Raw genomic sequence first — 22,166 nt, 5'->3', positions numbered from 1 at the left:
TGGGCATTATTTAAACCCTCTGAGCCTCAGTTTCCTCACCTGGAAATGGGAATAACAAGATCTACCTCATTGGGTTTTTAAGATTGTACGATTATAGGGGCACCTGGGTGGCTCAGATGGTTAAGCATCTGCCTTCGGCTTAGGTCATGATCCCAGGGTCCTGGGATCGAGCCCCGCATCGGGCTCCCTGCTCCGCGGGAAGCCTGCTTCTCCCTCCTCCACTCCCCCTGCTTGTGTTCCCTCTCTCGCTGTGTCTATCTCTGTCATATAAAAAAAAAAAAAAATTCTCAAAAATTCACATTAAAAAAAAAAAAAAAGATTGTACGATTATATAACAAGGTGCCTAGAACGTTGCCTAGCACCTGGGGATACTCCGTAAGGGCTGCGTGTTCACTGGGTGGCCCATTTATCCTTCCCTTCGGACTCCGCAAACCCTTCCATGGCCATCGCCCCCCCCCCCCCCCCACCTCACAGTTCCTCTCTCGTTTCTCCGGACCGCGCCTCTGATGCTTCTCCACCTGCAGACCAAGCTACCATCTGAGGACGTGGGCTCTTTTGTCACATTTGTTTTTATTTTAAAATTGAAATAACGAATGCACATGTAAATCACATAAATAATGCAGAAGAGCTTGTCACCAAAAAGCAGCTCCCCCTGCCCCCACCCCCGCCCCCATCCTTTCCTCACAAAGTCAGTCCCTTTGACCTCTCAGGGGCCGCCACGGCAGCATGCAAAGGGACAGAGACCCCTGCCCTCTCGGGCTCTCTGAGGGCGACAGGCATGACATCATGTCTGCTGGGAGAAGGGCTCGGAGGACGACTGAGGCCGGGTAAGGAAGCCAGACAGTGACGGAGGGAGGTGACCCGAGGTGGCACGGTCCGGGAGGCTTCTCCGAGGTGATCTTTGTGTGGACACCTGGTTGAACAGAGGGAGTGAGCCGCATCCATGTCCATCTTGCTAACTAAGGGCGTTCACCCTTATTTCCTTATTTCTGGACACGGCAACTGTAAGCATTTTTGCTTGACCTCCCGCTAGAATAGCCGTGAATCTGGTTCCCTTCAGCCCCCTCCCCTCGGCCATCTTCCTCCGCAACAGAGTTCTATCCCTGTGTCTCATTTTCTAGGGTTTCCTTTGTGCTTTAAAGTGACAGGCCCACACCTGTGCTCCCAGCCCTTCTCCTTGGGACATCTCTGTGGAAAAATGAGGATTTTCCCCACTGTCCTCCCTTTATTTCCACCTCCCAACCTCTAACAGGCTCTTCTTATGATTTTTAGCTTCTGTCTGCCGCTAAATTTTTCCAGCTGGAGGCTTTGCAGCGACACTGTGAGATTATCTGCGCAAAGAGCATTAACACTGACAACTGTGTGGATATTTACAATCACGCCAAGGTAATCAATCCTGCCCGGGCTGCCCGGAGCATGCGCCGTGGACCGAAGTGGCTCGGGGCAGGGAGCTGATGCTGGCCTGCCCACTCCAGGCTGAGCTGCCTGCATTCCTCCCCCCTCGGCCTCCCGCTCTAGAAAAGATGCCTTGCCCTTCATCTTGCCCCTCCAGAATACAGTGAGAGCAGGCAGTTTCAAAAGCAGAGTTGTTTCTGAAACAGTGCTTCTCGAACACAAATGTGCACTTGGGTCACATTGCAGACCCTGACTCAGCAGACCCCCAGGTGGGCCCTGGTCTGCGTTTCTAACAAGCTCCCAGGTGAAGCCTCTGCTGCTGGTCTAAGCCACACCTTGAGTAGCAAGGTTCTGGAATAGTGGCTCTCCAGGTGTGTTCTCCAATCCAGAAACATCAGCCTCGTCGGGGAACTTGTTAGAAATGTATATTCTAGAGCCCCATCCCAGACCCCCTGAACCAGAAACTCTGGGGGAGAGGCCCACCATCTATGGCTTTGCAAGCCCTCCAGGTGACTCTGGTGCATGCTCAAGGGTGAGCGCCACACTGTTCTAGAACTGACTACACAGGAGAATCACCTGGGCACTCACTTAAAATCCCTATGCCTGGGGCCCATCAAAGACCAATTAAATCTGCCTCTGGGGGCTGGAACCTGGTAAAAGGTATTTTCCAGAGCTTCCCAGGTGATTTCAGATATGGCCAAGGTTGAGAACAGCCCTGGAGACCCCCAAGGGATCCTCCTGGTTAGGTGGACCGAACACCTAATCAGAATCACCTGGGGAGAGTCTGGAATTTTTTTTTTAGCCCTCTACCCCCCAGTGGTCTCTGCAGTGGGGCTCAGGAATCTGTATATATTTTTTTAAAGATTTATTTATTTTAGAGTGAGAGAGCACGTGAGTGGGGGGGAGGGGGAGAGGTAGAGAGAATCTGAAGCAGACTCCAAGCTGAACGCAGAGCCCGATGTGGAGCTCGATCTCACAACCAAGAGATCATGACCTGAGCTGAAATCAAGAGTCGGGCACTTAACAGACTGAGCCAGCCAGGTGCCCCAGGAATCTACATAACAAGCTCCTGGGGTCCCTGTTGTGACTTCTGCCCTAAGGCCAGTCTTGACTCCAGTGTTGGGGGGCTACTGACCTCATCCAATTCATGTCACCTGTGGGGATACTGGGACCAAGAGAATTCAAATACTTTGTCCAGATGCCATTTCATTTGGTCCCATGTGCTCAGGACAGGCACATTAGCTTTTGCTAGAAGAAACGATGAAATGAGTTGCGAGCAGGAATTAAAACAAAAAAGTCTTGTTCCGTGTGACTGGAGCTCAGGACACATCTCCCACATCCGTAGTGCTGTAGAGTGACAACTGACATGAATTACGCTCTCACTTTTTGGGAAAACTCAGGCTACCTTTGAGATGTTTTCTCTCTTACGCCAACACTCAACAGGCCCTTTTAGCGTGCATTCGCCTGTGCTAAGAGCCTTGACACACCTTCCTTTTTAACCCTCCCTGCAGCCCTTTTAGGTAAACACTATCATTAGTCCCATGTCATAATAAGGAAACTGAGGGGCGCCTGGGTGGCTCAGTTGGTTAAGCGACTGCCTTCGGCTCAGGTCATGATCCTGGAGTCCCTGGATCGAGTCCCGCATCGGGCTCCCTGCTCGGCGGGGAGTCTGCTTCTCCCTCTGACCCTCCCCCCTCTCATGTGCTCGCTCTTTCTCATTCTCTCTCTCTCTCAAATAAATAAATAAAATCTTTAAAAAAAAAAAAAATAGGGGCGCCTGGGTGGCTCAGTCGGTTAAGCGACTGCCTTCAGCTCAGGTCATGATCCTGGAGTCCCGGGATCGAGTCCCACATCGGGCTCCCTGCTCGGCGGGGAGCCTGCTTCTCCCTCTGCCTGCTGCCCCCCCTGCTTGTGCTCTCTCTTTCTCTGTCAAGCAAATAAATAAAATCTTTAAAAAATAATAATAATAATAATAATAAGGAAACTGAGGCACAGAGAGGTGAAGTAACTTGCTTAAGGTCACACAGCTATGGAGATTTTTTTTATTGTAGTAAATGGACATAACATGAAATTTAGCATTTTAACCATTTATTAAGTGTACATTTGACGGGCATTAAGCACATTCACACTGCTGTACAACCATCACCACCATCCGTCTCCAGAGCTTTTCATCTTCCCAAACTGAAACTTTGTACCTACAAAACACTAAGTCCCCATTTGCCTCTCCCCTCAGCCCCTGAAACCACCACTTAACCTGTCTCTGTGGATTTGACTCCCCTAGGGACCTTATGTAAGTGAGATCATGGAGTATTGGCCCTTTGTGACTGGCTTATTTCCATTAGCACGGTGCTCTCAAGGTTCATCCATGCTGTAGCATGTGTCAGAATTTCATTTCTTTTTATTTTTTTTAAGATTTTATTTATTTATTTGAGAGAGCACAAGCAGGGGGAATGGCAGGCAGAGGGAGAGGCAGGCTTCCCGCTGAGCAGGGAGCCTGACGTGGGACTCGATCCCAGGTCCCTGGGATCCTGACCTGAGCCAAAGGCAGATGCCTAATGACTGAGCCACCCAGGCGTCCCATTTCATTTCTTTTTAAAGCTGAATAATATTTCCTTGTATGGGGAGACCACACTGTGTCTATCCATTCATCTGTCATTGGACACTTAGATGGCTTCCACTCTTTGGCTACTGTGGATAATGCTGCTATGAACATGCCGAGGGTAGGGGGGGGACAAGTATCTGTTCAAGTCTCTGCTTTTAGTTCTTTGGGGCATATACCCAGAAGTGTAAGTCTAGATTTGTCTTACTCCAAAGCACAGGTTCCTAACTTTGTGTTTATTGTCTGGCCTAATAAATGTTTGAAATATGTGCAATAATTGTTGATACTCAGAAAAGATCTTCTGATTGGTCATCAGTAAATCAACAACTACAAGCTGTTTCCTACACACACGCACACGCACACACATGCACGCACACGCACCAGGTATTTTAGTTAAGTGAAGGTTTTACCAAAATCTGGTTTCTCAGGACACAGTACATTTTTTTTTTTAATCTTAAACTGATGACTTTGCAGGAAAGCATCCAGAGGCTGCTCTCTACCCAAGAGGAGAGCCTGATTATTAGCTTGTAGTTCTTCCCCTCCCCTGGCCATGGACACTCCAAGTGCCCTGTGAACCCAGCATCCAGCAGTGGCTTTGCCGTGGCCCGTCCTCTTGACAGCGATCCATTTTAATCACTCCAGGCTCCTTGGCAAGCGGCTTCCGTAGCTCTCATATTTAATAATGCAGCCGGATGCGGTGTGAGCCCAGGCTGGGAATACACGTGTGCTGCAGGCTTTGAATACCTCTGGCAGGGAGCTGCCCCTTTGGCGTATACACCTTTGTAGCCAGAGCTTTGCCTTCTACACACACCAGCCACTGCCGCGGCCCCCAGGCCACATCCTGCTGTGTTTCCAACGCAAAAGTCGGCCCCTCGTGATACTTGCATGGAGGGCAGGGCAAAGCCAGCCAGCCCGTGCCCTTTCTCTGTGCTGCTTCCCTGGGCTCTGGGTACTGCCCCACCACTGATGATCACATGCTGCCTGGGTTCTATTCCTGGCAGACTGGGCTGCAAATTGAGGCTAGTTTAGTAAAAGATGGAAAAGAAAGAAATCAACTCTGGGTTTGGAACCCCAGGAAACACAGGCATTTACACGCTAATAACAACGCTCCAAATGTCAACGCCCTGGGCAACAATACCTCTATATGACATCTAACTGAGACAGCTGTGGAATCTTATACAGATGAGAAGACCATCCCATAAATGCATGGCTTAGCCATCTTGTTTTCCCCCGGCAAAGCTGTTTCAAACTATCAGTCATGAAAAAGGGGTCCTGGGGGGGCACCTGGGTGGCTCAGTCGTTAAGCGTCTGCCTTTGGCTCAGGTCATGATCACAGGGTCCTGAGATCGAGCCCCGCATCGGGCTCCCTGCTCCGCGGGAAGCCTGCTTCTCCCTCTCCCACTTCCCCTGCTTGTGTTCCCTCTCTGACAAATAAATAAAATCTTAAAAAAAAAAAAGGGGGGGGTGCCTGGAGCTTCTGATGGCCCTTTCGGATTATCTTTCAACCTGGGAAAAAGAATAGGCTGGTTCATCAAATTGAATCTAAGCTAGTGCAGTAAGCTCAACAGTGCACTGTGCTAGAAAGAACACAGGTTTGGAACCCAGGGGATTCATTAGTGTTCATCGAGCACCCACTATTTACCAGGAACTGTATTCATCAGAATATAATAAATTAGTAAGACATAGTCTCTGCCCTTGAAAAATTATAGTCTAGGGACAGAGGTCAGCAGACTTTTCTGTGGAAGGCCAGGTGAATATTTCCACACAGGCCATACGGTTGCTGTTTTGCCTCCTCAACTCTGCCGCAGTCACACAAAAGCAGCCACAGACGATACGTAAATGATGGATGTGGTTGTGTTCTAATAAAACTTTATTTACCGAAGCAGTTAGTGGGCCAGATTTTGCGCACAGGCCCACAGTTTGCCAACCACTGGTCCCGGAGATGAGAGTCCCCACCCCAGTTCTGTCAGTAATTAGCTGTGTGGAGGTAGTCAAGGGTCTGATGTATAGTCACCATTGAATAAATATCACCAAATATAAATGTAAGTATTTACTGTTCTCCATTTACACTTACTGTTCTCCACTTACGCTACCTTATGCTGAGTGACATTCGTATACAAAGTGAATGGCCAGGTGTGGTAAAGGGGGATGCTCTCTGTGTCCACAGAATCAAAGATGGGCAACTCTGAGCCTCAGTTTCCCCGCCTGTACAGTGAGGGCTTTTACTCTGTGACTCTAAGAGCAGGGTTCATGTTGAAAGAATGAAAGCGGGCGCCTGGGTGGCTCAGTTGGTTAAGCGACTGCCTTCAGCTCAGGTCATGATCCTGGAGTCCCTAGATCGAGTCCCGCATCGGGCTTCCTGCTCGGCAGGGAGTCTGCTTCTCCCTCTGACCCTCCCCCCTCTCGTGTGCTCTCGCGCTCTCTCTCTCACTCTCTCAAATAAATGAATAAATTAAAAAAAAAATCTTTAAAAAAAAAAAAAAGAATGAAAGCATTCCTAAGATCTCTCCCAGCCCCAATGTGAACATTGGGTGGTAACAAGCCCTCTCACCTGATAAACCTCACCACATCTTCTGGATCTCTCAGAGACCTCATAATTACCTGGTGCCTCTGGTTCATTCCCTTCATTCTATAACTGGGGAAACTGAGGCACAGAAAAGTGATTTGATTTGCATAAGGTTGCACATGGTTTTTATACACAGAGTTGCCGTTGGCTCAGTGAATTAGCACATGGCGTCAGTGAGTTCATGGTTACAGGCGTGGTCCTTCTAAGGGCCAGTTAGCTGGGCTAGGTTCTTTTTTTTTAAGATGTATTTTTATTTATTGGCAGGGGGAAGGGGCAAAGGGGGAGAATCTTTAAGCAGATTCCCCACTGAGCACGGAGCCTGATGTGGGGCTCAATCCCACGACCGTGAGATCATGACCTGAGCCAAAACCAAGGGTCAGATTCTCAACCAACTGAGCCACCCAGGCGCCCCTGGGCTAGGTTCTGTAGATACAGTCAGTTCCCTTTCTCCCAGCCTGGCCACGTACTTTGTCCATGTGGGTCACTGGATACCAGTTGGTGAGAAGGAGAGTGATAGTTTACATTTATAATGACAACTAGCAGTGGGTGCTGACTAGTTGACCGTTACTCTGACACTCCTTGCATTATCTCATTCAGTCTCAACAAAAGACTATTAAGTAGGTATTATCATCATCCCCATTTTACGGGTAGGAATTTTGAGGCAAAGAGAGATTATATACTTGCCCAAGAGCTGATGGCTAAAGTCGTAAATCAGGAAGGAAGGAAGGAGGGAGGGAGGGAGGAAGGGAGGAAGGAAAAGGAAAGAAGGAAGAAAAGATCCCAGAGTCCCCTCCCTTAGCTCTGCCTCTCCTAAGTGTGACAAATGACAGAATCATGCCATAAATCATCCCAACAAGACTTGGGATGCTGGTGTCCTAATTCTCATTTTGAAAATGATGAACCCAAGCTAGGGGCCAAGTGACCCAGCCCTGGTCACATATTCAGGAAGGTGGGGGAGCCCCAACTTGAAACCAAGTGTTCCAGCTCATTCCACTGAAACCCTGTTGGCACTGCCTCGTTATCATTGCACCATTCCACATCTACCAACTTAAAGTGCATCTCTAGTTTAAAGGACAGGATATTAGGGAGTTCAGAAGAATGATTCAGCATTTAGATGATTTAGATAATTCATCTAAATAAAGCAGCAGGATGTCATCTCAAGGGGCACTTAACAACTTCTGAGCATCCAGTTCATTGTGATAGACTTACAAGCTTTGGAAACTGTAGAAAAGGTCTGAAGACAGCCAGCCGACATATCCACATTTACTTCTGTGCCTCAAACATGAGTCCCTCCACCAGGCACACGCATGCAGCTAAATACCCACCCTCTGAGTAATGGTGTCAGGCTGGAGGCAATGTCTTGGTGGTTAAGCACACAGCCTTAAGGATTGAATTACCAGTGTTCCGTTCCTGGTTCTGCCCTGGACACACTGCATGATTTTTTTTGTAAGTTACTCTCTTGTCTGTTTCCTCGTCTGTAAATTGGAGGTGGTAATACGCCTGCCTCCAGGAAAGTTGAAGATTAAATGAGATGATGCACGCAAAGTGCCTTGCAAGGTGCCTGGCATATTGTAAGCGCTCGGTAAATGTTCACTGTGAGTCTGTTACTCTGTTAGTTAACTGTTCACTCATACATTCAACAAAGACTAAGTGTCTGCCATCTGCCAAGCCCTCGGCTTGGCCCCTGAGCTAGGTCAACATAATCCCTTCCCCACTGGCTTAGTCTGTGAGGAACCCCGTCTCTAGATCACTTTCTCAGCCTCGGCACTGACAGCTTGAGCTGCAGGATCCTCTGCGGCAGGGGCTGTCCTGTGCATCCTGAGAGCTTTAGCAGCATCCCTGGCTTCCACCCATTAGATGCCGATAGTACGTACATCACCACCACCACCCAGTTGTGACAACCAGACTGCCTCCAGGCTTTTCCAGATGTCCCCTGGGAGGCAAAATCACCCCTAGTTGAGAAACCACTGCCCTAAATCCGGGGCGTAGGTCGTCCATGCCCACTCGGGATTGCTGTGAGAGTCGAATGGGTTAATACTTGAAGAGCTTAGAGCTGTGTCTGCAACTCCATTCATGTGTGGGTTAGCTACAGTACAACAAAGAAACGCAAAACCCAGCGGTTAAACCAGTAAGCACTTTTCAGCCCATGAGTCGACAGGCTCTCACTGAGCCTGGTGGAGGGACTCATGTTTGAGGCACAGAAGTAAATGTGGATATGTCAGTTGGCTATCTTCAGACCTTTTCTACAGCTTCCAAAGCTTGTAAGGCTTCTGTCTTTTGGTCTCCACGGGCCTTGCTTCTGAAGTCAGCTGGCTGGTCCTCTGTGCTTGGCTCTGGTGACCCTGGCTGGGCTCTGTCCCTGTCTCCTCTCAGTTTCCTGGAGCCGCTCACCCGCCAAGCAGGCTCGCCTGGGCCTGTTCTGCCGCAGAGCCCGGGTTCTGAGCAAGAGCGCGAAGTCCACACCTGGCCCCTTAAAGCTCGCTCGGGATTGGCAGCTCTCACTGCTGCCCCCTGCTGTTGGCCTGAGGAAGTCACAGGGCCAAGCCACAGAGAAACGAGCCCCAGCCCTCTAGGCGAATACAGGGCTGTTGTCGTCAGTCTACCTTCACGGCTGTTCTCCACTCATAGGCATGCAGGCAGCCAGGTGCATTTCAGAAACATAATCTCCTCCTGCTTCCTGTCTCTCTCCACAGTTCCTTGGAGTCACAGAGCTCTCCGCGTACTGTGAAGGCTACTTTCTCAAAAACATGATGGTCCTCATCGAAAACGAGGCCTTCAAGCAGCTCCTCTATGACAAAAATGGTGAAGGGACAGGCCAGGATGTGCTCCAGGACTTACAGAGGACGTTGGCCATCAGGATTCAGTCAATCCACTTGTCCTCTTCCAAAGGTTCTGTCGTATGAAACGTCCAGAGCAGGGAACGGTCCCCGGGGACTTTCCAGATCCTGCTGCTGCATCAGCTTCACACAAACACATACCAAGTTCACCTGGCGTCTGTTTTTGGCTAGGCCAAGGAGCTGTCTACTGCCTCAGCTTCTCTCGAATAAGCAATTTCAGCTCCCGTGCGTTCCTGTTGAAAAACAAAGGACATGCCACCGGTCAGATGGCAGTGGGGCCCAGCGCGCGAAGGTCAACATGGGGCAGCCAAGCCAAGCCCATCGGAAAGCACCCCTGGGGCGGTCAAACACCCGTCGCCGGGACCACCGTCCAATGGATGGATTGAGGACTAAAGGTCGTCTGGGTTGCCGGTTGAGAGCCGGAGAACGTAACTGGTCTGACCCTGACGAGCGTCGTGTTCCCATGAAGGACCTTCGTCACTGCAGTTCAGGGAGAGTCAGCCATGGTAGCGAATTCGCAAGACTGTTACCAATAGCGAAGAAATAATTTGGCAAATTTTTAGGGGTGGGAACTTTTTAAAATGTTCATAACAAAACAAAAAAACAGGGCAGCCTTGTAGTTTAAAATCTATTTCTAAAAGCTTAACAGTTCATTTTCAATTGAATTGTGTTTAGGGATCTGTGTTTTGAGTTTTGTTTTTTGTTTTTGTTTTTAAAAAAACAGTAAGTTGCAGGTCTATACTATATAAACATGCATTTGACAAGATATTGCTGATAGTCTATACAAGGTAAAATAATAATCTTGCCTTAGTGATCATGGTTACACAGAGAGGTGCACTGCCAATAATTATCTCTAACTTGATAGTTGAAAACAATGTGCATGCTAATCGTGATTTCGGGGTGAGAATAAAACACCCCCCCACATAACAAGACATGCATTTGCATGGGCCCGAACCAGTGAAATGTTATGTTTGTGCTTCATTTTTGCCAAGGTAAAAAATGTTCCATCACTTCTTGCTAAAAATCCATTTGGTGAAAACTAGAACATATTCCTTTCCTTTAACAATGATTCTGGGATGCTTTTGCAGAAATGTGTTCATAGATGATGCTGATGGGGGGTGGGGAGGGCGCACGCCAGGGGATTTACTGTTAATCCCAAAGTTTTCTCTGTATTCTCAGAAGATGTTAATAGTTTGTTACTAGCCAGATAATATGACTATGTTAGATTATTTTTAAAGATGAAACATGTACGATAGGAAGGATTCTTTCTGTATTCTGAGAGTGTACAGTTATAGGGTTATCTGTAATGAAAGTTTATATCGACAGGGTTCCGTTTTGCTCTGCCATATATTATAAGCAAAAGAGATTGGTGAAGTGCCACAATATTCCAAGTAATTTTTGAGTTGCTGCCTTTTTTTTTTTTTTTTTCTTGTCCGTTAATTTGAAACCTAGTTAGAAACGAGAATGACTTTCAGCCTTTGGGGTTGGCAAAGTCTCATGGGTAAACCTCTTTCCTAGCATGCCTTTGCGAAGTGGTGCCCAGACCCTAGACTCTAGAGAAGCTGCTGTTACCCATCGTACTTGCTCCCTGAGCCACCGTCCAGAGGACTAATGCCAAGTTACATGGGTGTGACCCATGGAGCGCCTGGGCCGCGTCTGCCTACATCATTGGCCCTCAAGTGATTTGGATCCACGAGGCCTCTCTCCTACTTGGTCATTTGCAAACCTCCCCAGGCCCTACCATCAGATGAAGAAGGGGTGGGGTGAGGGGAGAGAGAAACTGCCTGCGGAGGAGGCCACGTTCCAGAAGATCCACAGCCAGTGTGAGTCACCGCTGCCTCCTTCCTCCTCTGTGTTCTCAGAAATGCTGTATGATGTTCCCTTCACCACGACTGACTTCCCCGCGAATGTCTTATGCTAGCTGGGGGCCTCTGGCCTCCGAGTTGTACAGGGGCAACTCCCGACGGGCTTCTGTTATAGTCTGGTGTGTGCTTTCTCTGTCATTAAATGATTTTCCCAAGCCGCGCATCGCGTGTGTGGTACGAGCGAGCTCTTTCCCGGCAGGTGGGGCCTGAGAACTTCATTCAGTTGAAAGACTGGAAAATGTGGCCCTGCAGAAAGAGTCGAGGAAAATGAAGACACCAGGTGAAAGACGGGCTCGTGTCATTGGCAGTGGGCCGCCACCTGTCCGCTCTGTCAAGCAGAGGTTGGTGTGCAGGCTCGAGTCCCCGGGGTCTGCATGCACCTGTGGGTGCCCCCCCCTCGGAGGACTTACAGGCGCCACCACCCCGGCCACTGGCCTAATGCAGCTAATCGGCCTGCAGAGCATTTAGCTCTGGCTGTCACTTGTGTGCCTTAAGGAAGCTTTCTGGGGGGTGGGAAGATGGAGAAAAAGAAGTTTTCCCCACATGGCGTGTCTCCCACCGAGGGCCAGCCTGACTTGATGTTCGTGGTGGTGGCAGCATTCTGGGGTGGAGGGGGGTCACAGAGGGACAAGCAGCTCTCTTCTTGGGTATCCTCATCACTGAGGTCAAACCAAGGCCCCACCTGGTCCGCTCTGGCCCAGCCCGGGTCTGGGTGGAGATTGATATCCCCTGGCTCACCCACAAGACCTACAGGAAGCCAGGGCAAGGAGGCCTGGGCCAGGGAGGGCCCGGTAAACTGCTGACCTCACTAGCCCCTGGGCCCTGCTTAGCAGGCAAGCTCTGTTTCTTTAAGAAGTATCGGAGGGCCGGGGGCCAGAACTCTGAGTCAGGCCTGGAGAACAGAAGGTCGATTTATTTTTGACCCTGCATCACCCTCTGTGTGGCCTCGGGTGAGTACGCCATTTGATTTATTCCTTTTGCAAAGATCAAGTATACCGCATTTGCCTTTTACTTCTCTGACGGGAGGCTTTGTCATTCAGTCCTTTGTCATTCAGTCCTTAGTGAAGCCGGTAGCATCTGAGGCCCTTAACAGCTTGGGGGGAGAAGGCTGAGCCCACCTGCCCGCCACAAAGCACCCTCTACCCCTTCCACGGCTAGGAGGAACTGGAAGGAGGGTGTGCATGCAGCCACCTGATTAAACACAAAGGCCCCAACTTGGCTTCTGCCGCCCCCAAAATGCCCATGTGTGGTTGGTCTTGTATATACTGTATTTAAATGTCATCCATGCTTCCCAAAAGAAGGAGAAGCCCACCCCAAATGGGGATCAAGGTGTGAGCTCCCATCACGGGAGGCAGAAGCTAGAAGACAGTGTAGTCACCCCTCAGGGTCCGGTTGGATGGAGGGGCCCCTGAGATTGTTTAGTCCTGTGATTCCGGTTCTGTGGCTTGCGTTGTTTTTCCCTGTGAAGCCCCAGGCCAAGAGTGTTAGTCCAGCTGGGCCTTGTTTCATCCCACCTCGTCTATTACTGCGCCGTGTTCAGGCAGGGTGGATAAAGGGTAAGGATCCCACACAGCCGTTGGAGAAAATCTTTTATTTCCCTAGTCCTGGGTCCCCTGTCGTCTTCAAATTCCGCGCTCACTCCCTCTGCCCCCCCCCCGCTTGGCAGTCGCTAGCTTGAGTCACAGACGAATGGGCGCAGATCCATATCACACCACTCTAGATCCCTTTCCGACTGGCCCGACCAGACACACTGCAAGACGGTTTCCTGGGCTTCTTGGCTTGAGGGTTCACGTCAGGGAGATGCACAGCCATTGCCAAGCTTCGGGCTGCAAGCTGGTCTGGAAACGTTCACGTGTCCCAGCCAGTACAGTCCCCTGACTAGCCCTGAGACACTGGACAAGTCACTCACAAAGTCCAGTTTTCGTTTATCTCTTCTGAAAAATTGGTGTAAATATAACTAGTTAATAGCATCGTTGAGAAGATTAAGCAAAATATTTTGTACAGGCCCTACACAGTAACAGAGAAAGGCACTTCCAGACTTGTAAGACCCAAGCAGAGGGAAGGAGAACCTGATGAGTCACACAAGGAAGGGAGGGTTAACAATTCTGCCCTTCATTCCTTTTTTTAAACTATTGTTATTTAAATTCAATTTAGTTAGCACATAGTGTATTATTAGTTTCAGAGATAGAATTTAGGGATTCATCAGTTGCATATAAGACTGAGTGCTCATTACCTCAAGTGCCCTCCTCAGTGCCCATCAGCTGTCCTTCATTTCTAGAACTTTCTACCGCAGCCATTCCCAGGGTGGTTTGTGATCTCTAGGGTTGTGCTACCTGTTCCAGGGAATGTGGAGAACTTCTCCAAAAACAGCTCTATTGCAATCCTAGTTCCTAGCATGGTACCTCACACAAAGTCAGTGATCAAGAAATGTTTAAGTCGGGCGCCTGGGTGGCTCAGTTGGTTAAGCCACTGCCTTTGGCTCAGGTCATGATCCTGGAGTCCCTGGATCGAGTCCCGCATCGGGCTCCCTGCTCGGCAGGGAGTCTGCTTCTCCCTCTGACCCTCCCCCCTCTCATGTGCTGTCTCTCTCTCTCTCTCTAATAAATAAATAAAATCTTTAAAAAAAAAAATGTTTAAGTCAATGGAAGCCAAGTTCAACTAGATTTTCCTTCATATAAGTACTGTAAATATTTCATATAAATACTAAATATAAGTACTAAAAATGCTTTCACACTATTAGTATATTTGCTAAATATTAGAGTTGCAGGGATTCGCTCTCCCTAACTCCTCATCTACTCGGGAACGTGAGACTCACATTTGTGACCCATTTGACGTGAGTCCAACGCCCCGCAAGTGACCGAGCAGGGACGGACCCACTGGTTCGACTCTCAGTCCAGGTTTGGGGACCATGGCTGAAGAGGAGACAGGTAGTCACAAATCCCCAGGGGAAAAAAACACCAATTGTCAACTCCAGAAAATGCCAGGATCACTGTCCTCAACAAAGTGGCAGCTAGCCCTCGTCCTTTCCTGCCACTTGAGTATGTGGACCCTCATGCCCCACCCCTCCACTGAGAAATCCTCCTGGTGAAACTTCACATCGCCTGTGTCCCTCCCAACCTGGCCAGTGCCTTGGGTAAAACAGCATGTGTCTTGGACAGGACCACCGGGAAGCTGGTAGGATGCCTATTTTTTCACACTCTTTAAAAATAACCCAGCAGATTTTAAACTTCCTGCTCGGTAGGAGAAAATAGAACTCGTACTCAGCAATCACGTTGCACATTAGTTCCCATTACTGATGAGGCAGTGGGGTAATGAGTGCCCTATGAAAGGACATGCCTCCAAGTTTAGCTCCGAACATGAAAAGACAATCTATCTGCGTGAATAGGCAATTAAAAGAGATGCCCTGTTGGCATTGATGCGTTCTTTGGATGTTGCTTTCAGAGTTAACCTCGGATGAGTTCTGAATTTTAATGCCACCTCAAAACTCTGGGATGAAGAGCTGCCAGGAGAGTTGGCAGGTGGGTGGAATGGAGGGGCTCCGGGCTCCGGGCTCCGGGCTCCGGGCTGGGCACCAGATCCCGCCTCCAGTCCTGTTGCTGCCATCGACTACTTGGTGACTTTGGCTGGGCCCCTTCTCCATTCTGGACCTAGTCTAAATGAAAGCCTTTCTGAGCGGATGTTCTGTGCGCCTAGACTGAACATGTCACACTCCTCTTGCTACACTCATGTATTAGAACCTTGCAGTAACACCATTTAGTGGGATAGAACATTCTGGATTGCATCCAGGAGGACTTAGGTAAAGGAACCTCAGTGTACAATGATGTCTTTGGTAAAAGAGGCAAGAAGTCAAGTAAAAGCCTTACAACAAGGCTCCATGGATGTTTTACGATGAGGATGCATCTCATCAAATCATAGCCTGGTGACCACCATCTCCTTTTTGTTTTGTTCTTTTTGCTTTTCGTCTTTAAATAATGACAGATTCACAGGAAGTTGTGAAGATAGTACAGAGAGGTCCTTGTACCCTTCACCCACTTCCCGCCAATGGAGGCATTTTAACTGTCTCTAGTACGATATCGAAAGCAGGAAATTGACATCGGCACACTGCGTGTGTCTAATTCAATGCCATTTTGTCACAAGTATAGATCCATTTTACCACCACCCCAATCACTGCTCTGCACCACAAAGGTGTCCCTGTGCCCCCCCTTCCTAGTCACTCCCACGCCCTTCCTCCTCTCATACGATCCCAGCCCTGGCAGCCACAGAACTGTGTTTTACCTCTACAGGTTTGTCATTTGGAGAATGTTCTATAAATAGAACTGTTCAGTAAGTGGCTTGCTTCACTCTGCACAATGCCCTTGAGATCCATCCAAGGATGTTGCAGGTATCAAGAGTCTGTTCCTTTTTATTGCTGAGTAGTATCCCCCTCCCCCCCCCCGTGTCCCATGTCCTTTTAACCAAATGCAGGGGTGTGTCAGGAAGTTTGGCAGTAAGACAGCTTGGCTCTGACGGCTAGTTCTCTGCTTGTAGCTCCCAGAAAACAGTGATGTGTCTTGAGAGCCGGACATGACTTTCTCATCCTGCAGCGTCGAGGGGAGACTGTTTTGTGACGTTAGTCCAACACTTGGGTGTTGGTCATGGATCATAGGAGACCACTGCTTTCACATGGCCTAAATGGTCCTTCAGCTTCTACCATTGACGGACTTCTCCATACATCTCACTGGTGGGGTAGGGAAGCGCTTCTCAGGCTCACTCTACATGCACATCACTGGGGATCTCGTTGAAATGCAGGTTCTGATTAAGTAGGGCTGGGTCAGGCTTGAGATTCAGCATTTCCAATAAGCCTCTAGGTGATGCTCATGCTGCCAATCGGGGAGGCATCGCTTGAATAGCAGAAGTGTCAAGTATGGAGGTCAGAGATTCATCTCCAACCCTTTCTGCTGCCAGACTAACCCTTGGCTTCTGTCCTGTCTGTCACCCGCCTCTCTGGAATCTCAACCTTGTGGGTTATTATGAGCCTTTCCTTCTGTCCCAGACTATGAAGACATTTTAGCCATACATCTGGGGAACTCATTTGAAATTACATTTTCCTAGGTGGAGGGTTCAAAGAGTCTAAATTGAGCCCACGGAATTATTCACCCACAACCCCATTCTACCTTCACTTTTCCTGGTCTGCTTTTAGTCCAAATCAAATGTATTTATGCGCTGGGTGTTTACTGATGGCCTAGCACGCATGTGGGACCTGCTTCTCTGTTGTGGCACAAAACATCCATCCTTTCTCACTTTGGTTTTCCGTTTTCCTTCAGTATTGGTGGAGGAGGAAAGAAGAAAACTCTTGTTTATTGTAAGACTGTTTCATGAGACTTCTTTCTGGGCTCACAGAGCCCTCCTGAGAGTGGCAAGGACACCAAGGAGGACCAAGAAGGGAACAATCAAAGACAGCTGTCCCTCCCATCTTTGCTAAAATTACTTGGATAGTGGAGGAGGATGAGGGAAGCATCTGGTTCAAAATGGCTGCTGGATGAGCTTGAGACTTGTCAGCCAGTTGCTGTGGGGAATGAGTGGGTGGGAAGAGGAAAGAGTGGCAGATTTTATCCATAGTTACTCTCTACTTTCTTTCCTTGTCAAGCGAATGACTGAATTTTCAGCACTTCAAAGGAATCACTCTCATATATTAAATATTGTGGTTGTGGGGGGCGCTCAGAGATTGTTTTCTGTTGAACCAGTAATAAGAAAGTACAAAGTCTTTTTTTTTCTAGAAGTTCCTTAGACCAGGGAATGAATCTCTACCCCTGCTATGTGAGAGTTTCAGCTGGCCAGTGAGTTTAATGAAAATCAGCAATATGATATAGTTGCTTAGAAGAGCTCATTTAGCTGTAGGCTACATTAATAGAAGCATAATCACTAGAATGAGGAGGTGATGATGCTCCTCTCTGCACTGAGGAGATCCCTCCTGGAGTCGTGCATTTGGTTCAGGGTCTGCACGAGTCAGGGTTCCTAGAACAAGCAACTCTGGCAAATTTAAGAAGAAAGGGGATTTATTCAAAGATATTAGACAATTCAGACACTTGATGATGGGCTAGAGAAACTATTTGAAAGGCAGAGCTTCTAGGGATCACTTACAAACCATGACACAGGAAAGGCCTGATGAAGTCCTTGCTGCCACTTCTGCCACCAAATACTGTGAAGGCCGAAGTCAGTAATGGCAGCTCCATGGTGACGGAAAACTTGATTTCCAGGACGACTTCGGCCACAAGCACCAGTACCACTCCAACCTCAGGACTTAACCTGCAAACCCAGCAAAAAGTTCAGCACCTCTGCCTCCACTTGAACCACAAAACGCAAGCTCCCATTCCCTGGTGGTGTCCCCTTCAGAATCAGACTTTCATTCCAGCACAGCCGACTGGCAGAACCTCGGTCACATGACTATGCTTACCTGGGGCGGGGGGGGGGGGGGGGGGGGGGGGGGGGCCGGGAGTTTCAGTTCTCGCTGCTGCCTTCAGGGGACAGGACGGATCCCAGGGGATCTCTGTGGAGAAAGATGATGAGCGACCATGAATATGACAGATGTCCCCTGTACTTAATGAAGGTCACAGACTTATCAGAAGAAAGTAACCCGACAGTGAAAGAGCGGCTGAAAGAACTGGGATGTTTGGCCCGTAGAAAGGAAGACTTGGGTATGAATAAGAACTTTTAAAAGTCAGAGCAAAGCATTCCAAAGATGGAATGAGCTGACACAGGGGCAGTGAGTTTCCCATCACAGGAAGCATTCAAGAAAATGCTAGTCAACCACTTGATAGAGATTCAAGCAATAAATGGGGGGTAGAATTTAAAGGTCCCTTACGACTCAGAGATATTGTCATTATCAGTTCTCTCCTTCTGATATTAATCATCTATTTGGCCTCAGAAAACCGATCCATCTTGATATATCTTTTATAGAATTTGTAATGACCTCCCTGCCTTCATTTTTTGTCAGTGCCGGATTTTATTAAAGCCTGCCACCCCATTTATCCTCATCATGTTAGTGAGGCAGCAGATCAATTCATTACTCCTACTTATCTAATACAGAAGGAAGAGAAATGGTCTACAAAACCTCACCAGCTGGGAAGAGAAAAAGTAGCTAGCAGCAATTCAGTTACTGAAAAATGGGACTTCTTTTTATAAAGGGGGAAAAAATGGGTTTCAGTAAAGCAATCAAGTTAGGGAAGGGCCATTTCTGAGAGTAGAATGAAATTCAGGTCTGGGAAATTGCACGTGTCAACACTGCATCAGTTGCGCATTTTTAAAACCAGATTCAACAGAGAAAAACCAGGAGTCGTGCGTCAGTTTGGCCACGGGTGCCTGCCAGCCTCAGTCTTCCCTCTACGTAATGGGGATGTCGCTGCATTGACATAGCAGGTGAGGGAGAGGCCCGACTGAAGTGATGGCGGGAGGTAAGGCTCAGTGACAATGCAGCACTCCTTGTCCCCCAAGCAGGGGGGACACAAGAGGGAAGCTGGCTGATTGGCTCACTCCACCTCGGTCCCCCCAGGCCCACAGTGGCTCTGTCGGCATCCTGCCCAGGGCCGCCTACCAGCTCCCCTCCTACCACACTGTTGGCTTCCAGGAGTCACCCACCAGGGTCCACTTTAATTCATGACACTCCCTTGACAGCCTCACTCCCTGGAGCCCCCGGGGGACCCCAGCCTTGTGTTCATCTCCTGCTCGGAGCTCTCAGGTACGGAATCTTACTAGGTACCTGTCAGCCGGTTGTCACATTTTGTCCCAGAGGTGATGGAAACAATGCTCAAGTATCATGCCTCTGTGTGCTGCTTCGAAGATGCTTCCATGTGGCTGAAATGTCATTTCCAGTGCACAGGAGGGTGGTGCGTTTCTCATCCCTCTATATCGCATGTCCCTCTTTTACACCTTTGAGTGCAGAAATTGGCCTGGAAGGACAGGGTCGGTTTTAGAGAATGCTCTCCTGACAGATGAAGGGCTGCCACAGCTCAATCCTGTGCGAGAGACACCTGCAGTGTATAGAAATATGAAAACAAGGAAAATCTGACATGGCTGTGACTCATCACAGTGAGATCTAATGTTTACTGAGCTTTTATCATGCGGCAGACACTGTCCCGAGTGCTTTATGTGCATTATCTCCATCCTCACGAAGACTCCTAAGGGATGGGGATTTGTATTCCCATTTTACAGATAGGGAAACTGAGGTGCAGACAGCAAGGCTTAAAAGTGCGTGCGGCGCCAGAATGTTGGTGCAGACTGTGTTGGTCTGCAAGCAAGTTCTAAGCAAGCTCTAAGTCTTCGCCATGCTCTTTGTTTAAAATGCCTCCTTTCAGGGCCCCTGGCTGGCTCAGTTGGGGGAGCATGCAGCTCTTGATTTCAGGGTTGCGGGCTCGAGCCCCATGTTGGGTGTAGAGATTACTTAAAAATAAAATCTTTTTTTTTTTTTTAAGATTATTTATTTATTTGACAGAGAGAGAGAGAGCGCGCATAAGCAGGGGGAAGGGCAGAGGGTGAGGGAGAAGCAGGCTCCTGGCCGAGCAGGGAGCCCGATGCAGGGCTCAATCCCAGGATCCTGGGATCATGACCTGAGCCGAAGGCAGATGCTTAATGACTGAGCCACCCAGGTGCCCCTAAAAATAAAATCTTAAAAAATAAAAAGAATTTAAAAATTAAAAAAATAAAAGAAAATGTCTCCTTTCAAGGGAGGTGGGAAAATGAGATCCTTCTCTCCTCTCTGCTGCTTTAAAAAAAATGACCATTCAGATAGCTATTCAGAAGAGGAAGAAAAAGCCTTCTGCGGTCAGGCGAAGGTTAATCATGTGTATCTGTGGTGAACTGTTATGCCAAGGTCAGCTTCTTCCAGATGCAGTTTTTTGTGTGTGAGTTTTGTTTGGGTGAGACAGGAGTGTTGAGTGGTATAAAGGTTCAGTTCAGATGGACCAGTACTCAATGGGTATTGACCACCACTGGGGAGAGAGGCAAGGAAGCTGGGGTTCCTCAAGGTGCTTCCTGACACACAGACACAGTCTGGGGACAGAGTTGCTGCCAAGCCAACTCTTGGCGTGAAGGGAGCCCCCCCCCACACACCTCTTGGGCAGATGGGCCCAAGGTCACACTGATAGTCAAGGTCACGCTCAGCAAGGCCATGGGTCATACAGGAGACATGGTTGGCTCATTATGCCTCTGAGCCCACACCTTTCCCATCTCAGATTTTTGGCTCTTATTGGGCCGAAGTCCCACCCACCTGGGTCCTCAGCCATGCTGATAAGTAGAGAAAGCCCCCGGGAGAAGTTCCCTAATGGCTAATTTCACCCCCAATCAGCGACTCGGTGATGGGCATCGCTGACTCAGGGGCGCATACCTAAGAGGCTCCTCCTGGCCTCTAAGACTTGCGCTCTGTCACTCGGGGGATGCAGGGAGCCGGGTGTGGTTTATTTCTCTTTCTGGGCCCAGGGAACAATCTGAATTTGGGAGGTTTGGGTCTTAGTCCCTTGTTAGAGCCGAGAAAGACTTCAAAGACTCAACTGCTTCACAGAGCTTCGTAAAAGAGGAAAGGCCCCCAGAGTGTGTGAAGTAAGGCCTCCTTCATTCCCTTCCAAGGGGGAAGATGGTGAACCCCAGGCCTCGTGCCTGCTCCACATCGACCCAGCCCCTCCTTTTGGCCTCCATGCAGAGGACGAGCGGTTCCCTTGCTCTCTGCTGCCATGGGCACTAGAAAAACAAATTTTGCTTTTAGCTGCAACCTCTCAGAAGCACCAAAATATAAGCCACCAGAAACTCCTCAAGCTTACCTGGGCATTCTAGTTTATTCATGGTTGTTGGGTTTTGTTTTGTGTTTTAAGATTGATTGATTGATGGACTGATTTTAGAGAGAGAGCATGTAGGGAGTGGGGGGTAGAGGGAGAGGGAGAATCTCAAGCAGACTCCCTTCTGAGCACAGAGCCCAATGCAGGGCTCGATCTTACCACCCCGAGATCACAACCTGAGCCAAAACCAAGAATCAGACACTTAACCAACCACACCACCCAGGCTCCCCAAGGTTGTTTTTTTGTTTGTTTTAATGGGCCAGTTTGACCTGCAACCCAGTTCTGTCTGCTCCCATTTCAGACAGTACACACAGCATCTTCACCTTCAAAACCTCTGTACTCCAGGGAGCAGAGCCCAGGGGCAGACTGAGAAAGCCCAGGACACGCATGGGTTTTGTTGTCTCGTTTTGCGTTGGTAAAACCAGGAGACAGGTGACTCCTAGCTCCGCGCTTGTCAAGGCAGCGGGAAGTCAGGACATGGAACAACAGATGGTGTGGCCGTGGGCGCAGGCTGAGCTGGGAGGAGGGTCGTCCGAGGGGCTTTCAGGAACGCCAGCCTCGAGGAAGGGCCTCATTTCGGGTTTGTGGTGTCCATCATCCTGGGCTTGTATTAAAGCAGAGTGGCAGACAGTAGGTAGGATGGGCCGGAACCGAGGAGTTTTCTGGTTGGGTAAAGTCCTTTAATTGTCCTCTGAGGAGGTTACAGGTCAGCTGCTTCTCCTTCTGGGGCCTCTTCCATTTCACAGGAGAAAGAGAGCACAGCAGAGAGTGGGACCCCGGCCCCGGGACCAGCGCACCAGCCGCATACCTCCTTCGCCCCCGCTGTTGTTGTTGGCACCTCGGGGCAAGTCCGATGCTTCCTCGGCTCCCCCGTTGTTTCTCCACTGCTTGGGGTTGGTAGCGTTTCCTAAAAGAAGTGCTCCATTCCCTTGCTTCTCGAAGTGGGGCCCACAGACAGTCGCATCGAGCTCATGGGGAGTTTGTTGGAAATGCCGAATCTGACCCCTTACCCCTGACCTAATGCCCTGGAATCTGCATTTTCCCCCGAGCACCTGGAGTCTGAGAAGGGCAGGCTGCTGTGACTGCATCAGGCCCTTCTGT

General features: G+C 49.1%; 1 protein-coding gene across 4 annotated transcripts in view; it reads left to right on the top strand.

Moving 5' to 3' along the window:
- The window catches only part of BTBD11 (BTB domain containing 11), a 303,252-nt gene extending 291,841 nt beyond the window's left edge, over window positions 1-11,411 (top strand). For all 4 annotated transcript variants that reach the window (XM_021687380.2, XM_021687381.2, XM_021687379.2 and 1 more), the window contains 2 exons: window positions 1,273-1,386; window positions 9,254-11,411. In XM_021687380.2, coding sequence (XP_021543055.1) covers window positions 1,273-1,386; window positions 9,254-9,463 — 324 coding nt within the window. In that variant the 3' untranslated portion in view covers window positions 9,464-11,411. The remainder of the gene's footprint in view (window positions 1-1,272; window positions 1,387-9,253) is intronic.
- Window positions 11,412-22,166: the final 10,755 nt, after the last annotated feature.

The sequence above is a fragment of the Neomonachus schauinslandi genome, chromosome 5 (genome assembly GCF_002201575.2).
Source record: "Neomonachus schauinslandi chromosome 5, ASM220157v2, whole genome shotgun sequence".
NCBI lineage: Eukaryota > Metazoa > Chordata > Mammalia > Carnivora > Phocidae > Neomonachus > Neomonachus schauinslandi.
Note: the sequence above shows the minus strand (reverse complement) of the source record. Positions and strands in the feature narration are given on the sequence as shown.